Source organism: Rhinolophus hipposideros (assembly GCF_964194185.1).
Source record: "Rhinolophus hipposideros genome assembly, chromosome: 8".
Lineage (NCBI taxonomy): Eukaryota > Metazoa > Chordata > Mammalia > Chiroptera > Rhinolophidae > Rhinolophus > Rhinolophus hipposideros.
In genome coordinates this window covers 84,647,443-84,667,265 of record NC_138054.1, presented here as the reverse complement: position 1 = coordinate 84,667,265, position 19,823 = coordinate 84,647,443, and the positions used below count along the sequence as shown (strand labels likewise).

Below are 19,823 nucleotides of genomic sequence, written 5' to 3'. Positions count from 1 at the left end.
TCCATAATGAGGCACTTCTTTTTTTTTTTTAAATATTTTATTGGGGAAGGGAAACAGGACTTTATTGGGGAACAGTGTGTACTTCCAGGACTTTTTCCAAGTCAAGTTGTTGTCCTTTCAGTCTTAGTTGTGGAGGGTGCAGCTCAGCTCCAGGTCCAGTTAGTTGCCCGTTGTTAGTTGCAGGGGGCGCAGTCCACCATCTCTTGTGGGACTCGAGGAATCGAACCGGCAACCTTGTGGTTGGGAGCCCACTGGCCCATGTGGGAATCGAACCAGCAGCCTTCGGAGTTAGGAGCACGGAGCTCCAACCGCCTGAGCCACTGGATCAGCCCCGTACTTCTTTTTACTGTTAGATACCGAGTGGTACAGTTCATTCAAGAAAGGAGACGATTTAACCTATTTTATGTATTCTAAATATGCTTTATTTTTCATTAGCATTTAAAAATTTAACATTTTACTTTTGAATAACTCATATGCTGACAAGGTTCAAATTCCAAAAGGGTGTACAGTGAAAAGGCTCCCTCCTACCTGTGTCCCGGACACTCCTCTTCCCTCCTAGAGGCAAGCAGTATGACCAGTCACTTTCCTAAGTGACCTTCCAGGCTTATTTTATACAAGCAAATACAGCAGGTCACACACACACACACCCCGCTTTTTAAAAAATGTTCTCTTGGTAGAATTTCATCTTTGCAGTACTTGGAGATACTTTCTTCCTCTTATACTTATAATGGGGAAGTGGCTCCATTTTAGGCTCTGAAGAGGTTCCCCATTCATTTTTCTCAGCTACAGAATATTCCACTGAATGGATGTGTCACCATTTATTTCATAGAAGCCCCCTTTTATAGTCATTGAGGTTGTCACCAGTATTTTTTACCTGAGCAATACTGCAGTGGATCCCCTTACCTTATTATACACAGGTCATTTTCCAAGCATTGGGGCATATCTATAGGGTAAATTCTTAGAAGTGGAGTTGGTGGGTCAAAGACCTGATCCATTTATAATTTGCGAGCTCTACAACATGGATGGACCTAAAGGGTATTATGCTAAGTGAAATAAGTCAGACTGAGAAAGACAAATACCGTATGACCTCACTTATGTGTGGAATCTAAGAACAAAATAAAGGAACAAAGAAAACAGAAACAGACTCATAGATACAGAGAACTGATGGTTGCCAGGTGGGAAGGGGTTTCGGAGATTGGATGAAAAAGATGAAGGGAGTAAGAAGTACAAATTGGCAGTTACAAAATAGTCACGGGGATGTAAAGTACAGCACAGAGAAGATAGTCAATAATATTGTAATAACTACGTATGGTACCAGGTTGGTACTAGGTTAACCAAGATAGATAGGGATCACTTCATAAATTATATAAATGTCTAGCCACTATACTACACACCTGAAACTAATATTAAACAATATTGAACGTCAACTGTCATTGAAAATAAAAAAAATAGTAAAATAAATATGTGAAAAACTACGTAAAAATAAAAACAGTACAGAAAAAAATAAAATGAACTGATTAAAAATAATTATCAGAGATGAATTGCCCTCCTTGGGGAAACCCTCCCACCAACAGTGTAGAGGGAGGCCATGTTTCCCCACAGCCTCACCTCCAGTGTGCAGTAGGTGACTTTTCCCCAATCTGATAGTGACAGGTAACATCCTAGTGTAATTTTGATTGACCCTTGGGAGGCCACCCCCCCATTCCATCCCTGTCCTTCTCCCTGTGTTCTCTCCACCAGGGACCTGCTGCAGCTGGGAGGGGAGCTGGCTCGGACTTCACGGGCTGTCCAGGAGGCGGGCCTGGGGCTGAGCACGGGCCTGCGGCTGGCCGAAAGCCGGGCGGAGGCGGCCCAGGAGAAGCAGGCACTGCTGCAGGCCCAGTTGGAGGAACAGCTACGGGCCAAAGTGCTCCAGGAGAAGGGCCTAGCCCAGCTGCAGGTGCAAAGCAACCTGGATAAGGCCAACCTCAGTGCCAGGTGGGTCCCTACCAGGGGACCTGGTAGGCACCGCACGAGGCAGGCTTCCCTGCGGAGTGCACTTGGAGATGCAGGGAGGAAGGGGGTCTGTTCACTGGGGTCGGGCCTTTCCCCTGTATGAGCTCAGCCAGTCTCCCCAGGCACTCCATTTGGCAGAAGGGAAGACTGAGATCCAGAGGGCTTTTGCCCAGGGTATATCACGAGTAGTTGAGCCTCCGATGCCAGAAGTTTTGCTCCTAGCTCCTGTGACCTAGACAAGTCCCAGAGTGCTTTCCCATGAGATAAAATAGGTGGCAACCACATTCTCATTGACAGATGAGAAGTCTGAGGCCCAGAGAGAAGTGACTTGCTCAAGGTCACACAGCTAGGGAGATGAATCCTAAGGTCCCTACCTTAGTTTTGGGGCAGCATGAAGGACACAGAGCTGGGGGTTTGAGGAGAAGCTGGGTGGTCTCCCATTTACCTCTGTTGCTCCCCTACCTCCAGGGTGACAGAGTTGACCTTGACAGTGGAGTGCCTTCAGAATCAGAATCTGGAGAAGGATCGGGTCAACAAGGCCCTCACAGAGAAGCTTGAGGCCCTGGTGAGATGCAGATGCCCCTGAGATGTGGCAAGGCGGGATGGGAGCACTGTGACCAGGGGACACAGGCTGAGGGCTGGGCTGCTGGGCCACCCCTGAGCATCCCACTCAGACAATTTCACCCCTCATTAATTGAGCACCTAGTATGTGCCAGGCCTAGTGTGAGCACAGTCACCTCCTTTATCCCATTTCATCCTCTTAGCAGCCCTATAGCATGATCCCCATTATACAGATGAGCAAACCGAGGCCCAAGGGGCAATACTCGTCCAGAGTCTCAGATCCAGTAAGCTGGGGAATCAGGACTTAAACTCATGCCTATGTCCTGATAGCCCAGGGATCTTTCTCTTGCAACTCAACTGCTTCCCCACCAGAGGGACACTCCTCAAGGGTGCTGCTTGGGTTGGTCATCCTGTGTGGTTTTATGTCCAGCTGTCCTCTAATAGGCTGTGTGACCTAGAGCAGGATACTGCATTTCTCTGGGCCTAGCCTGCAGTGAGGGCACTGGGGCTGCTGGCCTTAGAGGCTACCTAATGGGTGGGGAGCCAGGGAGGGAGATGAGTGGAGTTTTAGACTAGGGCAGAGACCCTGACCACCCTTTCTTTGTCTCCCCAACACCACTCCAGGAATCCCTGCGGCTCCAGGAGCAGGCGGCCCTGGAGACAGAGGAGGGAGAGGGGCTGCAGCAGACTCTGAGGGATCTGGCACAGGTGTGAGGTGGGAGAGAGCCTGGATAGGCCAGAAAGGGGAGGAGCCCTGGGCAGGGCAAGGCCAAGCAGTCCGTGGCCACCACATCCTTTGGTGGCTTTGAGCTGAACTGCAAGTGGTTGGGGAACCTGGGGACCCCGCCTGGGAGAGGCACCGCAGGTTCTACGCCCATCTGTGAGAAAGGCTGAATGAGGTCTTCGCAATAAATGGGAGGCTTTACACACCAGGCTGAGGGCTGTGAGCTAGTGGAGGTGGAATCAGGAAGACTTGTAGGAAGGGAGCTTAGAATTTGCTGCAGGCTTTCGGATGAAGCTGGACACGCGGCCCCCAGGCCCCACTGACCCGCCTGGGCTTCTTTACCCAACTAACCCTGCGCTGTCCTCCTCCTTCTGCCTTTATACCCACCCTCAGGCAGTCCTATCGGACATGGAGAGTGGCGTCCAACTAAGCGGCTCCGAGCACACGGCCGAAGCGTCCGAGGGCAGCCTGCGGGGGCTCTCCGGCCCCCGGACCCCGTCCCCACAGCGACGCTCCTCGCCTGGCCGCGGCCGTTCCCCGCGCCGAGGCCCTTCCCCAGCCTGCTCTGACTCCTCCATGCTCACCCTGATCCACTCTGCCCTGCATAAGCGCCAGCTACAGGTTCAGGTAAGAAAGGAGCGGAGCTTTCCGGGTGAGGGACTTGGACGGCCTGGGGGCGGGGCCAGGATTCTGAGGCGGAGCCTGAGCATCCTGGGGTGGAGCCAAAGTACTGGAGAGGGGCTTGGGCAGCCCAGGGGTGGAACTTGTGTCGTGGGGGCGGGGCCAGGGTCTTGGGGGAGGAGCCTAGGTATCCCGGGGTGGAGTCAGAGCCGCGAGAAAGGGCAACTGAGTCGGGATCCATGGAGGTAGCTGAGAACTCCGGTAGACTCTGGGCCCAGATTTGGAGGTGCTTGGGCAGTTGTGGGCGGAGCCTAGGGAGGGAAGAGCTTGGTATAGAAAGGGAGATGAGGTACTCTGACAGGACAGACAGAGCCAGGACCCTGGGAAAAGGCCTGGGAGAAGGAGTCTGCCTAGGACGAGAGGAACTTGGAAACTGGGGGCAGAGAGGAGCCTGGGGGTAGAGTCAGAAGCAGGATACAAAGGGGAAGAGTCCTGGAGTAGTCAGAAACCCGGATAAGGAGTGTGCTTGGCAGTTTGTCTGGCATCCTGGGGGCTTAGGTCAGGGTAGCCAGGCCCTGCTAGCCCAGGGCTCTTTCTCTTGGAACTCAGCTTGGAACTCTATCCCAAGGGGATAGAGGCCCAGAGCCCTGGCAGAGGTCACAGAAGGGTGGTGAGGGCCCAATGAAGGGAAGTGGAAACCTATCCTGAGGGTTTAGCCCCACTTTCCTGCCCCAGGACTAGACCACAGAGTAGGCTGGTTTATGTCCCTGGAACCAGTAGAGAGTAGCCGGGGGCCTCTGGGGGCTTCTTAGGGCTCCCTCAGACTCAGCGATTCCCGTGCCACAGGACATGCGTGGGCGCTATGAAGCCAGCCAGGACCTCCTGGGTACGCTGCGGAAGCAGCTGAGTGACAGCGAGGGTGAACGCCGTGCCCTAGAAGAACAGCTGCAGCGTCTGCAGGATAAGAGCGATGGGGCCATCCAGGCCCAGGAGGATGCCCAGCGCGAGGCCCAGCGGCTCCGGAGCAACATTGAGCTTCTCAGCAGGTGCCCGGGAGGTCAGAGGTGGGGGCCCTGGAGAATCAGTCAGCGTCTGGGCCTAGCTCCAGCCTGAGCCTGTCAGCATGTGGATTTGCACCCGTATGGTCATAAGTAGCCATGTGGATCTGTTAACGTTTAAATTAATTTAACATTTTAAAAAGTGAAAATTCAGTTCCTCAGTACACTAGCCACGTTTCAAGTGCTCATTTCAAAGAGTTCGGTTCACAGTGCTGTTATTCTAGATGCTGTTTCTTAGAGATTTTTGAGACAGGAAACGATCCACTTTTAGCGGCTTGGTTATTTTTGATGTTGCGGTTATTTCTTGGTGTTTCTCTTCATAATAAAAAGTTTGAAAAATGGAGGGTAAACGAAAAAGCGGGACCTCCTCACAGTCTCACCTGCCCATTCTAACCACTGTTAACGCATTGGTTTAGCTTCCCATCGTGTTTCCTGGCAGTGAGGTAGCAAAGGTTTCCTGTACACCTACTGTGTGCCAGCCTTAATGCCAAGTGCTTTACGTGTATTTACTCAATTAGACTTCCCGCCAAACTCACAAAGTGCAGAACTGTCAGTGTCCTGAGGTTGAGAGGCTTATCCAAACTCACACAGCGATAGCTGGGGATAGGAATTGGTACTCGGATTCGTCTGATAGCAAAACCAATGCCTCCCATACCTTAGAAGGAGAAGGGCTTTTTATATAGTTGTACTCGCAGTGAACACCTCATTTTGCATTCTGTTTTTACTTACTGTCACATTGCATGCTTTTTCCCACCTACTGCCAGCCTTCATATCTAGTAAGCTTCCAGGCTGCCGCTTCGAGTGAAGAGGCAGGGCAGTGGAGGGTATGACAGCAGTCAGCCCTAAGCCTGAGCTGGAAACCCCAGCGAGCTGGGGAGAAGGTGCTCCAGACGCCTCCTCTATTGCTTCTGAGTGCTGGAGTTGGGAGAACGGCAACGCTCCACAGATCATCAGACTTCCCAGCTGCTGCCTCCTCCCTGCCCTGTCCTGGCTACCACATGCTGAGGCCTGTGCAGCAGGAACCTGTGCAACCTGGACACACCCAGCTCTATTTGGCCTCCCAGAGTTGAGGGGCACGGGGTGCAATAGTGGCATTTCCTGGTCATAGAGACGAGCAGGGCTGGCAACAAAATTGCCCACATGTCTCAGGAGCATAGCCTGGCCTCTTCAGCCTGGTGACATACTTGGAGATAAGGCCAGTACCTCCATCTGTTCCACTGGGCCTCCAAGTGGGCAGGTTGGGGGAGAAAGGAAGCCAGGTTCCCTTTGCCGGGAAGAGTCAGCTCAGAGAGATGTGGATGAAATGAGTTGGCCCCAGGCAGAATCCGGGAAGGCTTCCTGGAGGCAGGTGCCTTAGAGGACAGAGGATGTGGCTCAAATGTAGGATAGCAGCAAGACCATCTTCCCCAGTGGGAGCAGCCCCAGCGTCCCCTTCAGCTCCCCCTCCCCTTGTCCTGAAGGGAGAAGGTCAGCTTGGCCCACAGCCTGCAGGAAGCCCAGCAGCAGGCTGAGGAGCTGCGGCAGGAGCGGGAGAAGCTGCAGGCGACTCAGGAGGAACTGCGTCGTCAGCGGGACCAGCTGGAGGAAGAGCGGGAGGACACAGTGCAGGACAGCACTCGGACACGCAGGGAGCTGGAGCGTAGGTGAGCGCTTCTGGCCTCCCTGCCAGGGCTACTCGAATGGGCCTCGGGGCTTCTGGCAGTGCCCCTGGGAGCTAGGGAGCACCTGCTGTGTCCTGGGTCTCCTGCCATCCCAAGGAGTCCTCGTGGCACCCCTCTGCTGCACAGGCTTCTCACCAACCCCGTTTTCGTAAACTGAGGCTCAAGGAGGTATAGTCACTTACCTGGGATCAGAGAACTGGTAGGAGGTAGAGTGTGGAGGGTAGTAGCTATGATAATTAAAATAATAGTAATAATTTTAGTATTTTTAAAAACTAAAGTTACAGTATTGATGTTAATATTACAATGTGCCAGACACCATTTTAAGCCATTAGGGTGTCCTCACGCCAACTCTATGATGTAGGAGCTATTATTAGCCCTATTTGATAGATGGTGAAACTGAGGAACAGAGGTCATGTCACTTCCCTAAGGTCACAGCTAGTTAATGGAAGAGCCAGGATTTGAACACAAACATAGCATTCTGCTCCTCACTCTGAAGAGTTCACCTCTTAACCACTGCATTATTTTCTTCTGGGAGACAGAAGTCACAGTCATAGTGGTAGTGGGTATTATTCTTGTTTCCGAAGGCCCTTGGGGAGATATGCCAGGCACTAGTTTAAGCTCTTCATATACAGTGAGTCATGTATCCTTATAACAACTTCACGAGACTGTGGTTACCCATTTTGCAGATGTGAAAACTGAGGCCCAGAGTCATAGATCCCAAAGGCGGTGGGTCTGGCTGTCCTTGTGGGTGAGGCTCTTGACCCCAAGGCTCCTGCCTCGGGCCTAACCCCTGCCTTGCTCCAGATTGCCTGGCTACAGGAGACTCAGAGCAGACGAGTGACATGGGGGCACCCCCTGCCCTCTGTCCCACAGCCATAGACAACTAGAGCAGCTGGAGGTGAAGCGCTCAGGGCTGGCGAAGGAGCTGGTGGAGGTGAGGGAGGCACTGAGCTGTGCCACGCTGCAGCGGGACATGCTGCAGGCTGAGAAGACCGAGGTGACCGAGGCACTGACCAAGGTGGGTCCCTGTTTGCTGCACAACCACAGGCCCCAGGCCTTCTCGCCATGGCCACAGACTGACCCCTATTTCAGGCTGACCTCTGACCCTGGTCACAGATCCCTTCCTTCTGGACTCAGGCTGACCTTTGACCCAGGCCAGACTGACCTCTGATCCCATATATAAGTGAATTGACCTCTACTAGTGGTCATATCCCAACTTTTCCTGATGCTCCTGGGAAAGTCTGTAGTTCAGGTCATCGAGTTTGATCTCTGGACACAGGTCCTAGGGTCTGTGAGAGTTGGGGGCACAGTCCTTGGTGGATGCTGGCCCCACTCTCTGTAGTCTGGGCCCAGAGCAGTGCCACCCCTAGACCCCACTTTGGGGGACCCTCTGACCTCTGGCCCTGCCCTGCACACCTCTGTGGTGTGCAGCTTCTTTCAAGTAGCTCTGTAGGCAGTAGGCCTTCTACAGTGATTGTTCTGTCTCATGTCTGCCTTGTCCCCGACCCTGTCTCTGAGGGTCCTGTCTCTCCCCGCCTCTTCTTGTTTCTCCCTGCCCTCCTGCCTCTCCCCATCTCTCTGCCTTTCTCCCCATCTTACCTGTCTCTCCACATCTGTACACCATTCCCAGTCTCTTCCCGTCTCTCCCTTTCTCTCCCCTTTCTCTCCTCGCCTGAATGTCTTTGGCCGCCCTGGTCACAACCGTGCAGGCTGAGGCTGGCCGCGTGGAGCTCGAGCTGTCCATGACCAAGCTGAGGGCGGAAGAGGCGTCTCTGCGGGATTCCTTGTCCAAGCTGAGCGCCCTCAATGAGAGCCTCGCCCAGGACAAGCTGGGGCTGAACCAACTCGTCGCCCAGGTATGCCATGTGCCAGCACACCCCCCTGCCTCACCTACCTGTGCTCCCCACTCAGAGACCCCACAGAGGTGGTGACCCAGGCTCCGCCTCGCCCTACCTCCCCCACCCCTGCCTGGCGGCACATCTCCCTGTCTCCCTCTCTCCCTGCCCCCCTCTCTCCCTGCCCCTATCTGTCTTGCTCCCTGCCTCTTTGTGTCTCTGTCCTTCTGCCTCTGACTCCATCTGTCTGTTCCTCTCTCATGGTCTGAGAGAAAAGATGCTCCGTGGGCCCTCCTCCCTTTTCCCCCTCCCCAGTGTCCACATGCCCAAGCGCACCATCCCTGTGATAGGTGGGTGGCTGGTCATTGGACCTGGGTGGGACCCCCTTCCCCAGGTGGGGGGTCTGGACTGATCTGCTCACTCACCTCCACCCCCACCGGGACCCCACAGCTGGAGGAGGAAAAGGCAGCCCTGCTAGGCCAGCAGAGGCGCGTGGAGCAGGAGGCCACCTTGGCACGGGAGGAGCAGGAGCGGCTGGAGCAGCTGCGGCTGGAGCAGGAGGTGGATCGGCAGGGCCTGGAGGGCTCCCTGCGGGCGGCAGAGCAGGCCCGGGAGGCCCTGGAGCACCAGGTCCCCACATTGCGCCACGAGCGCTGCCGGCTGCAGGAGCAGCTGGCCCAGGTGGGTGTATGTGGGGGGTGGGGAGCGGGTGGGGAAGGGGTTGTGGGCTCCCAGCCTCTCCTGCACCCTGTCCTGGGTAACTCACAGGCTCAGGAGCCTGAATCTGGGTTTAAATGCAGCTCTACCTCTGCTAGTGGGGGCCTTGGGAAAGCTGCCCAACCTCCCCATGCCTCGTCAGCCCACCTGTAACGTGGGGCTAACTGTTCTTACCACAAAGGGCTGTTCTGAAGAGGACACCTGTGTAAGCACTTGAAGCCGAGTCACCACTCAGTAAAGATTACTGAGGAATTTGGAATCTTAGACTTAGTGGGACATCACAGCGGGAAGGGACCTTAGGGTCTCAGGGATCCACGTGTCTGTCCTGGAGGGCCTGGGTTCCTGACACAGACCTCTAGGGGATGGGCCACAGGGGTGCAGGGAGCAGAGCTCCAGGTCCCCACTCTAAGGCCTGCAAAGCAGCTCTCCTTTGGTCTGTTTCGTATACTCAGCTTCTCTGGAAGTTTGGGGGTGCAGAAAGGGTTCTGTTATGACCCAGACTGAGTGAGGATCCTCATTATTCCAGGTGTGTACATTTCAGGCTCAGAGAAGGCTGGGATTTGTCCAAGTCCACAGAGCACATCAGGGCAGAAGAGCCTGGGCTCGAACCAGGTCTTCTGCCTGCCAGGCTAGGGCTGGGTCAGGCCTAGCGTTGGGGTGCTGCATGATGAGCAGGTTGAGGGGTTCTGACAGTGCCTGGGTGGGTGCCAGCTCTCCCGACAGCTGAATGGGCGGGAGCAGGAGCTGGAGCAGGCACGGCGGGAGTCCCAACGGCAGGTGGAGGCGCTGGAGCGGGCGGCCCGGGAGAAGGAGGCTCTGGCCAAGGAGAGGGCTGGCCTGGCGGTGCAGCTGGCGGCAGCGGAGCGTGAAGGCCGGACCCTGGTGGAGGAGGCTACACGCCTTCGGTAAGGCTTTGGGCTCTGCCCAGCCCATTCTGGGGGGGTCTGCCTGGGGCCACACTGTGACCCGCCACACCCTGGCATTGGCCCACAGGCATAGTTACTGAGGAGCTGAGCTTGCCAACGCGTCCTAGCTATGGCTCAGGCTTCCCCAGGGAGTGTGGGCCCGGCTGGGCAGGTAGGCTGGCACCTGGCCCACAGCTGGCCACGCCCTGGGATCCACCGTTTCCTGGGGCCTGGGAGGCTGAGTCCCAAGGCCTGAGGGATTGTGTGTGCTGTAGCTTGGAGAAGGAAGCCCTGGAGAGCAGCCTGTTTGAGGTGCAGCGGCAGCTGGCCCAGCTTGAAGCCCGCCGGGAGCAGCTGGAAGCTGATGGGCAGGCCCTGCTGCTGGCCAAGGAGACTCTGACTGGTATGGCAGGGCAGAGGATGGGTGGGGAACACCAGGCTCCAGCCCGGACTGTAACCTGTCAAGTTCTGGGGTCTCATGGAAATTGGGGGCATTGGCTTTGGAGTCTGGCTGACCTGTGTTCCAATCCTGCCACTGCCACTTAGATCTGAGCTTTCTCGAGCAAGCCCCTTCCCTCTCTGGGCCACAGGTTCCTCATCTGACAATTAGAGGTGATAATGCCCACCTTCTAAGACTGTTGCCAGGATGCAGTGAGGAAAGCATGTGAAGGCTTGGCACGACGCCTGGCTCGGCCAACAGGGCCTCCCGCTTGTGGTCGTCAGGACGCTTAGACAGTTCTGAGTTCTCTGGAGCCATCGCTGCTTTTCTTTTCTGAATGACTGTCGGCCCCACAATCCCAGCCCTGCTTCTCCCCACATGCCCCACCCAGTCTCTGAATTCAGGGGTTCTTCTCATTCAACATTTACTACCTTGTTTCCCCGAACATAAGACCTAACCGGAAAATAAGCCCTAGCATGAGTTTTCAGGATGACATCCCCCGAACACAAGCCCTAATGAGTCTTTTGGAGCCAAACTTAATATAAAACCCGATCTTATTTTTGGGGAAACACGGTAAGAATGTGAAAATTAATTTTCCTGTCCATGTCTAGCTGAGATAGACAGAACCAGGAAGGGAAACGCTGACAGTCTCTGGTGGGTTTCCAACCCAGGAGATGGTTTTTAAGTTGTTCACAGTGGGGTGTACCCTCCCTGTGGGCATCTCAGGTAATTGTCCACCAAGTACACATATGTTCATGGCAGTTAGTCAGTAAAGAAAGCTGTGCTGCTTTGGGAAATTGCCTGTCTCCTCGGAGCCTCCATTTCCTCATCTGTAAATTGGGGTTGAGATAAGCTAACTTGGCGTGTTATGAAGCTGTGATGAGATTAGATTTATCACGTGCTCAGCCAGGCACCCAGTCACTAATGGGGGTTGTTATGTTTCTGCTACCCTCCCCATTTGGGGGGGGCCTCCTTGTCAGTCATTTGATTCCTCGGATGCCATTCCAGGGAGGGAGGGAGGGGGACAGGACCAGTGAGCTCAGGCAGCTGATGGGGAAACTGAGGCACAGAGGGTGAGAAGCTTCTCCAGGGAACTCAGCCTAGGTATCAGGTGGGCCCTCTCCCCTCTGAGATTTTTGTCCACATGGCTCACAGACCTGAGTCTGCTGGCCCATAGGGAAGTTCCGACCCAAGCCTGTTCTTTTCCCCTGTCCTTCCTGCACAGGGGAGCTGGCAGGCCTGCGGCAGCAGATGACAACTACAGAGGAGAAGGTGGCTCTGGATAAAGAGCTGATGGCCCAGAAGCTGGTGCAGGCTGAACGGGAGGCCCAAGCATCTCTGCGGGAGCAGCGGGCAGCCCACGAGGAGGACTTGCAGCGACTCCAGCGAGAGAAGGTTCAGGGCAGGGTGGGCAGGGCTCTGAGCCACTGTCTCTTCTGTGACCTTAGGCAGGTCATCCTTCTCACTCTGCCTCAGTTTCCACATCTGTGAAATGGGACTTCATCTCTGTTTCAGGAGCCCAGAGGGCTGCTGGGAAGATCCATTGGGAACTCCTTATCAAACATGCAGATTCTCAGGCCCCAAATCTAGTCCAGCCCTGGTGAACCTGATTCAGGGATCCACAACCACACTGGGAAACGCTGACCTACTGTATAGTAGGAAAGCACTTTTATTTGCTAGGAAGTACTGTTTGTACATAAGAAAGGTGAGGGGCCTGCTCATTAGAAGACAGAACAGAGCTGTGTAAGAACTGTGGCTCTGGAGTTACATAGCCTGGGTTTGGACCACAGACTTGTTATGTGCCTAAGGTCTCTGTGCCTTCATGTCCCCATCTGTGACAATGGGGATAATGATAGGGTATTGTGAGGAGCAAACCCCTGTGCCCTCTTTAGTCCCCCTGCCTCACCTAACTCGTCCTCTTAGTTAAGTCACCAGATCGGTATTGTTTCCTGCTACTGTGCCACCCCCCAGCCCCCAAACCCCCTGCATTTCTCACAGCCAGCCCAACTCCCCTCTACCCCTACCCCCTAGTCTAAAATTCAGATCGCTTATCAGCCTGCCTTAAGGTTCTCTGTTGTCCCTCCGGTCATCAGAATCAGGCCCGCCCCTCCCTACAGCCCACGTGGCCTGATGTGGCCTGGTTGCTGCCTGTGGCTCTGGCGCCACTGCTCACCACATCCCCCTCGTAGTCCAAGCTCCAGTGACCCTTAAATATTATGATTTCCTTGTACATTTTGTTTCCTCTTCCCTCCAGGCCGCCTCGGGGGCTGTACTCTGGGCCTGGGGTTCTTTTCCTTTTTGTTTCTTTTCCTGGCTGACTGCTGCTCATCTCTCCTCTAGAAAATGTTCTCTGAGCCCCAGACCAGGGCTGCTGCTCCCAGGGGCTGGCACGTCCCCATCATGGCCCTCATCATCCACCCCACCTGGTAGTTCCCTGGTCACCTGCCTGGTCTCTCATGGTCTGGAGGACAGGTGGCCCTTACTGCCCTGAGGTTGCGAGGGGCTCCCTAGGCCCAGCCTTGTGGGTCACATGTGCCTGGGCCTGGTCCCCAGGAGGCGGCATGGCGGGAGCTAGAGGCAGAGCGGGCCCAGCTGCAGAGTCAGCTGCAGCGGGAGCGGGAGGAGCTGCTGGCCCGGCTGGAGGCCGAGAAGGAAGAGCTGAGTGAGGAGATCGCCGCCCTACAGCAAGAACGTGACGAAGGCCTCCTCCTGGCCGAGAGCGAGAAGCAGCAGGTTCGTGTGGCCCCCACTGCTACCCGATCAGCCTATTCTGGGGCTGGTCCCCGCTCAGCCACCCAACAGCTAGGAGCTAGGATTTCCTCTTTGGGCCTCAGTTTTCCCACCTGCAGGTTGGGAACATACAACGGGTGTTTGTGAAGCATTTCTGAGACCCATGTCAGTAAGCCATGCCTGGCACACAGTGGGAGTTTACTGAGTGGCAGCCACAGTACCCCATGAGTACTAGTTCCAGTAAAGCTGACCCACAGCTCCCCATCTTTCCTTCCCCCTCAGACTGGGCATGGTGTCCCCATTGCTGCCTCCCGAGCAATCCCTGTGATGCCCACATGTATCAGCCGACCCTCCTCAAAAAGAACTAACTCCTGACTTTTCCATAATGTCACAGAGACAGGGCAGCCTGCGTCCTTCTCCTCTCACCAGCTGTGTCACCCTGGGCGAATCACTTTACCTCTTTGAGCTTGTTTCCTCATCTGTAAAGTGACAATAACGAAAGACCCTGCTTCAGGGTTGCTGTAGCAAGTTAGTAAGATCTATCAGTTGTGTCCGTGTCCAGAGTTAACTGTTGTCCCTTTTTCTGAGCCTGCGCCTCTGCCCCAAATCCCCCTGTAGTGGGCCACTCAGGCCCTTAGGTCCCCAGTGGGCATATTTCCCAGCACAGGGTAGGGGAAAGGCTTGAACATGCCTCCAAGACCAACCAACCCCAGGCCCTTTGCTCCCCGCTTCTGCCAGGCCTTGTCCCTGAAGGAGTCCGAGAAGACGGCGCTGTCAGAAAAGTTGATGGGTACACGGCACAGCCTGGCCACCATCTCGCTGGAGATGGAGCGACAGAAGCGAGATGCTCAGAGCCGGCAGGAGCAGGACCGGGTAGGGTAGACTGGGCAGGCGGATCTCCCTCTGAGCCAGGGGACACAGCCCTACCTGGAGGAACCCCTTGTCTGAGGGGAGGCATGGCTCTGCCCTGGGGGAGACTCCAGGCTGTGTGGGGAGCCTCAGCCCTTCCCTTGGAGTCCCCATCTGAGGGAGATGGCGTAGCTCTGCTCTGCGAGTCCCTAGTCTGCGGGAGAGACCAGCTACTTGGACAGTACTCACTAGGCACTGAGGGATCACGGAGGGTCTGGCAGGCCAGTGGGAGGGGCCGTGTTTGGAGCTGAAAGTGGATAGTTCAGCTGGCCCTGCTGGGAGCCAGTGGTGGGGGAGGTGGGAAAGGAGGGCGCAGCACCGTCTGAGAAGCCCATCTATCCTAGAGCACCGTGAATGCCCTGACGTCTGAGCTGCGGGACCTACGGGCTCAGCTCGAGGACGCTGCCGCAGCCCATGCCCAGGAAGCGAAGAGGCTGCAAGAGCAGGCCCGAGACCTGGGCAGGCAGCGGGAATCCTGCGTGCGCGAGGTGAGCCATCCGCCTGCCCTCTTCTGGGCAGCACCCCATCAGTGCTGCTGGGGCCTGGTCCGTCTGGAGCCTAGAACAATGTTAAGATTCTCCCCTGCATTCAAGGATAAATGAACGGCCAACGAGAAAGGAGGCAGCAAGCATTTAGGTGTCTGTCGTGTACATGTGGGACTCGGGGCACTGAAGGAGGGGCTGGTGGGGTCCCTGCCGTCTTGGTGTCACCCATAGGATGATCCTGATTGATTACTCCAGACCAAAACCCCCCAGTATGACTCCAACACGCTCTGCCCCATATCCTAACTCACGCCTATGGTCTGCGTCGATGATGTAGAGCAATGGGGCAGGTGCCCAGCTTGAGTGGGGCACATCCCCTGTCCTGTGACAAGCGCTGTGCTCACAGGCAGAAGAGCTCCGGACTCAGCTGCGCCTGCTGGAGGAGACCCGCGACGGGTTGCGGCGGGAGCTGCTGGAGGCCCAGCGCAAGGTACGCGAGAGCCAGGATGGCCGCGAGGCCCAACGCCAGGAGGCGGGCGAGCTGCGGCGCAGCCTGAGTGAGGGTGCCAAGGAGCGCGAGGCCCTGCGGAGGTCCAACGAGGAGCTGCGGGCTGCCGTGAAGAAGGCTGAGAGCGAGCGGATCAGGTGGGGTGACATGGGGGGCACCAGCCACAAGTCCTTCATTAAATTTAGTCCCTGGAAGCTAACTTGACCCCACAAGGTTTGGGGGACATGGTACAGGTGGAGAGTGTCTTCCCTCTAACCACAGCCTGGCACTTGGGTCATTTTAGGTGATTTTTCCCACCTGAAGGAAGGGGAAAGGTGTCAGCCTGCAGGGCTGGGTCCAAATGCTGACCCCACCTGCTGGTATCACCCTGGAGACTGGTATACACGCCTCCACCCTGAGTCACTGGTCCACATCTCCCAGGCAAGGGAGATCTGCTCAGGAGGGGGCCACATGAGGCAGCGGAATGTGGGGCACCTTCCCCTCCCAGGCCAAGAGCCGGTCTGACCCGTCCCAGAAATTAGGGGAAGGGACTTTGTGTAGAGCCACATCCCCTTCCAGAACCTGGGGCTGCCTCTGACTTCTGCCCCCTCCAGCCTGAAGCTCGCCAACGACGACAAGGAGCAGAAGCTGGCGCTGCTGGAGGAGGCACGGGTGGCCGTGGGCAAGGAGGCTGGGGAGCTGCGGGCTGGGCTGCAAGAGGTGGAGCGCTCAAGGCTGGAAGCTCGGCGGGAGCTGCAGGAGCTCCGGCGGCAGGTACCCTCCCCTGTGCTGCACCCTCTCTGGGCAGTAGCTGTGCGCCCTTGGGCCAAAAGCAGCCCCTTTCTGGAGCCAAGGCTCCCCTGGATATAAAACTGGGGGCTTAAACTGAAACAAGCCTTCTTACCTAACCTGGGTATTAATGGATGGGCTTTGAGGAGTCCTTGAACCCCTGAAACCGTGTGCAGAAGTGTGTGTGTGTGTGTGTGTGTACATTTGTGTATATATGATTCACATTTCTCAGAGGAGAGGGTCTGAAGCACCTGCCCAGTTCTCAAAGGAATCTGTAAACAACAAGAGGTACAGGTCCCGGAACTAGATCTGAAGCTGGCAAACTTTTTTGGTAAAGGGCCCAATAGTACTTCCAGCTTCATGGGCCATACGGTCTCCTCCTCAACTCAGCTGTGTCGTTGCAGTGAGAACACAATCCTAGACGATACGTAAACGAGTCGGAGTGTGTCCCGTTAAAACTTAGTATGGACCCTGAAATATGAATTTTACACAATTTTCATGTGTCAAAAATACTATTCTTCTTTTGATTTTCTTTCATCTATTTTTACAAAATGAACCATTTCCAATCATTTAAAAAGGTGAAAAGCATCCTTAGCGCAAGGCCCTACCGAAGCAGGTGGCTGGTGGAATTTGGCCTGTACTTTGCTGGCCTCTGAACTAAATGATCTCCAAACTCATCAACAAGAGCAAGTATTTAACAAGTGTCTTCTACACCTGAAACTAAAATCAGATGATATTGAATGTCAACTCCAATTGAAAAATAAAATATATATTTTAAAAAAGAATAATTCAACAACCACAACAAAAAGTCCCTTCTGTATACTGGGCACTGCCCCGGACAGCGTGAGTGCCGTCTTTCCCAGTCTGGAAGGCTCGCAGAACAGGAAACAGTCCCATTCAGCCCCATTGGGCGCCTAGGCTCTGCATCACCCAGAGATATCATGAATAACGAATCTTCTCTACGTCCCACCATGGCCCTCTCTACCTAGGCTCTTCCTGTTGGGTGACATCCTGGAAATCAGAGTAGTCCCTGAAATTTGTGGCTCTTACTGGGTGCTTTGCGTGCCACAGCATGACCTCATGTTCTCCTTGCTATATCGCAGTGGGGTAGGTAGGCCTTACCCTCCACCTACTCCTGTGGGGAAACAGGGCCTGAGAACACACCTTTGCATTTTACCTGTCTGAGATCAAATCCCAGTCTGCTGCTTGGGGGCTGTGTGACTTTGGGCAAGCCACTTCACCTCTCTGAGCGTCAGTTTTCTCTTTTTTTTTTTTTTTAAGACTTTTATTTATTTTAAGTGTGTTTTTCCAGGACCCATCAGCTCCAAGTCAAGCAGCTGTTTCATCTAGTTATGATGGAGGGCGCAGCTCACAGTGGCCCATGTGGGGATTGAACCGGCGACCTTGCTGTTAAGAGCACTGAGTTCTAACCAACTGAGCTAACCGGTCGCCCCCAGTTTTCTCATTTTTTAAATAGGGATAATGTTAGTACCTATCCCATACAGGGTTGTGTGGAGGTTAAATGAGTTAATATGAATGAAGTGCTTAGAACAGGGCTGGACACGTGTTAAGCACGCCATAATAGTTAGGCATTGTATAGGTGAAAGGTGACCCAGGGAGCTGTGGTTCCTACCCTGCAGAACTCCTGGTCTGATGGGGTTCTTCCTTCCCTTCCCTGGTCCCCATGATAGGTAGTTACCATTAGGTGGCAAACAGAGGTCATTGGTTCCCAGGTGCCTGGCATGGCTTGAGTTTGGTGGAGTTATCTGGGGCTCCCCGTGGATTTGGGATGGTGTTCGGTGTATGTGTCCCTAGAGCAGTGGGTCCTGAGTGTCCCCTGTACCGGGCCTGGACTGGGCAGAGTATAGAGGCAGAGCTGAACAGGCTGCTGTTGGAGCCTGCGGGCACTCACCATCACCCTAGCTTAGAAGTGGCTGTAGATGCTGAGAATGGGTCCTGAGTCCTACGTATGTCCACTTTCTCACAGATGAAGATCCTCGACAGTGAGAATGCCAGGCTGAGCCGGGAGCTGGCAGAGCTGCAGGGTCGCCTGGCACTGGGTGAGCGGGCAGAAAAGGAGGGCCGACGGGAGGCCCTGGGCCTCCGACAGAAGCTGCTGAAGGGTGAGGCCAGCCTGGAGGCCATGAGGCTGGAGGTAATTAGGTGGGTGGGCAGGCTGCCTGGCGTGGGGTGGGTCCTAGGAGGCAAGCAGGGTGCTCTGCCTCTTTCCTCCCTCCCGGGAGGAGCAGGTGGGAACTCCAGTGCTGGTGTCATTCTGAGAGACTGCTCCCTAGGACTTGTCCCTGTGCCCTACTCCTTGAGATTCTTCCCCAGATATGATAGTAGTAATAACAACTCCATGAACTGTGTAGCAGAGGTGGGGAGTGGGGTGAGGGATGCTCTGTAGACAACCTTGTTTCAATTTCCCAGCAGCCGCATCAGGTAGGTACAGTTCGCCCCAATTTACAGAGAGGTTCAGAGAGGTCAAGGGATCTACGCAAGGTCACACAACCATGCAGGTCTGTGATTCCAAAGCCTGCACTCTTTCCACTCTGCCTTTTCTGGCTGTTTTATTGCATTGAATCTACTGTGTGACCTTGACTAAGTCACTTAACCTCTCTGTACTTCACAGCCCTCATGGGCTAAGGGCTAGCACAGCAGGGGAGGTATACAGGGCCTTGGCATAGGTCCTGGTATCTAGGTAGTGCTCAGTAAATGATGTCCCGTGAAACTGATGACCGTGAGAAGTTGACTCATTCTCTAAACCAGAGAGGGATGTGTGTGTGATCATGTACTCCATCAGTAAATCATTTTTCATATATGTCCCCATTGGGTGATTTATTGACAAATTATGTGCACTCAGAGGCAGTGTGGCCTCGTGGTTAAGAGAACAGCCTTTGGAGCCATATTGCCTGTCTTGGAATCCTAGCTCTCAGCTACCAGTTGTGCGGACTGGGGCAAGTTACTTAACTGCTCTGTGCCTCAGTTTCCTCATTTGTAAAATGCAGGTGATTGATAGTGGTAATTAGAGTTGATTTTTTTTTAAAGTTACTTAGTGCCTGGCACTAAGTCTTATCTATGGAAGTGTTAGCTGTCTATTACTTATAAACTGTGTACATTATAAGGCATATACACAGAAGAGATTAAAAAAAATTCTAATAGCTTCCTCCCACACTCCCGTGTATTCCTTTCCTGCTTGGTGGAGACCACTAGGGGAATAGATGCTGTGCACCCCACTTTTGGTTGGGTGGGCTCGAGGCTGGGAGTTGGGGCGTCAGGTTGGCGGGAGGAGGGGGGCGGCCTTGCTGACTTCCACCTCCTGGCTTCACCCCTGCCCCAGCTCCAGGGAGCTCAACGGAAGCTGCAGGAGCAGGAGGGCGAGTTCCGGGCCCGGGAACGAGGCTTGTTGGGATCCCTGGAGGAGGCGCGTGGCATTGAGAAGCAGCAGCTGGGCCATGCCCGCAGCCTGGAGCTGAAGTTGGAGGCAGTGCGGGCCGAGGTCGCGGAGCTGGGGCTGCGGCTGAGCGCAGCCGAGGGCCGGGCGCAAGGCCTAGAGGCCGAGCTGGCCCGCGTGGAGGCGCAGCGGCGCACAGCCGAGGCCCAGCTGGGCGGCCTGCGCTCGGCCCTGCGCCGGGGCCTGGGCCTCGGCCGCGCACCCAGCCCTGCCCCGCGGCCGGTGCCGGGATCTCCTGCCCGGAGCGCGCCCGCGGGAGGTGAGCCGTGTGCCAGAGCCTGGGAGTTCCCGCGCCTGTTCTCCACCCGTCTAGTACTGTCCCGCCCAGGAGCCCGCCACAGGCTGGGCCCGCCCCTCGTTTGATGAGCAGTCTCAAACCCCGCCCCTTTGGCTAGTCCCTGCCTCCTGGCGGAGGACCGCCCATTTGGGCCCCGCCCCTCTGTTGAAACTGGGTCT

The 19,823-nt window shown here is 55.2% G+C and overlaps 1 protein-coding gene across 5 annotated transcripts in view; it reads left to right on the top strand.

Moving 5' to 3' along the window:
- The window catches only part of CROCC (ciliary rootlet coiled-coil, rootletin), a 44,550-nt gene that overhangs the window by 14,670 nt on the left and 10,057 nt on the right, over positions 1 to 19,823 (top strand). For all 5 annotated transcript variants that reach the window (XM_081057109.1, XM_081057108.1, XM_081057107.1 and 2 more), the window contains 19 exons: positions 1,741 to 1,977; positions 2,464 to 2,560; positions 3,181 to 3,264; positions 3,674 to 3,907; positions 4,748 to 4,947; positions 6,420 to 6,602; positions 7,494 to 7,638; positions 8,330 to 8,476; positions 8,906 to 9,136; positions 9,884 to 10,077; positions 10,353 to 10,480; positions 11,742 to 11,911; positions 13,070 to 13,249; positions 13,985 to 14,119; positions 14,500 to 14,643; positions 15,044 to 15,282; positions 15,739 to 15,898; positions 17,901 to 18,068; positions 19,254 to 19,626. In XM_081057109.1, coding sequence (XP_080913235.1) covers positions 1,741 to 1,977; positions 2,464 to 2,560; positions 3,181 to 3,264; positions 3,674 to 3,907; positions 4,748 to 4,947; positions 6,420 to 6,602; positions 7,494 to 7,638; positions 8,330 to 8,476; positions 8,906 to 9,136; positions 9,884 to 10,077; positions 10,353 to 10,480; positions 11,742 to 11,911; positions 13,070 to 13,249; positions 13,985 to 14,119; positions 14,500 to 14,643; positions 15,044 to 15,282; positions 15,739 to 15,898; positions 17,901 to 18,068; positions 19,254 to 19,626 — 3,449 coding nt within the window. The remainder of the gene's footprint in view (positions 1 to 1,740; positions 1,978 to 2,463; positions 2,561 to 3,180; positions 3,265 to 3,673; positions 3,908 to 4,747; positions 4,948 to 6,419; positions 6,603 to 7,493; positions 7,639 to 8,329; positions 8,477 to 8,905; positions 9,137 to 9,883; positions 10,078 to 10,352; positions 10,481 to 11,741; positions 11,912 to 13,069; positions 13,250 to 13,984; positions 14,120 to 14,499; positions 14,644 to 15,043; positions 15,283 to 15,738; positions 15,899 to 17,900; positions 18,069 to 19,253; positions 19,627 to 19,823) is intronic.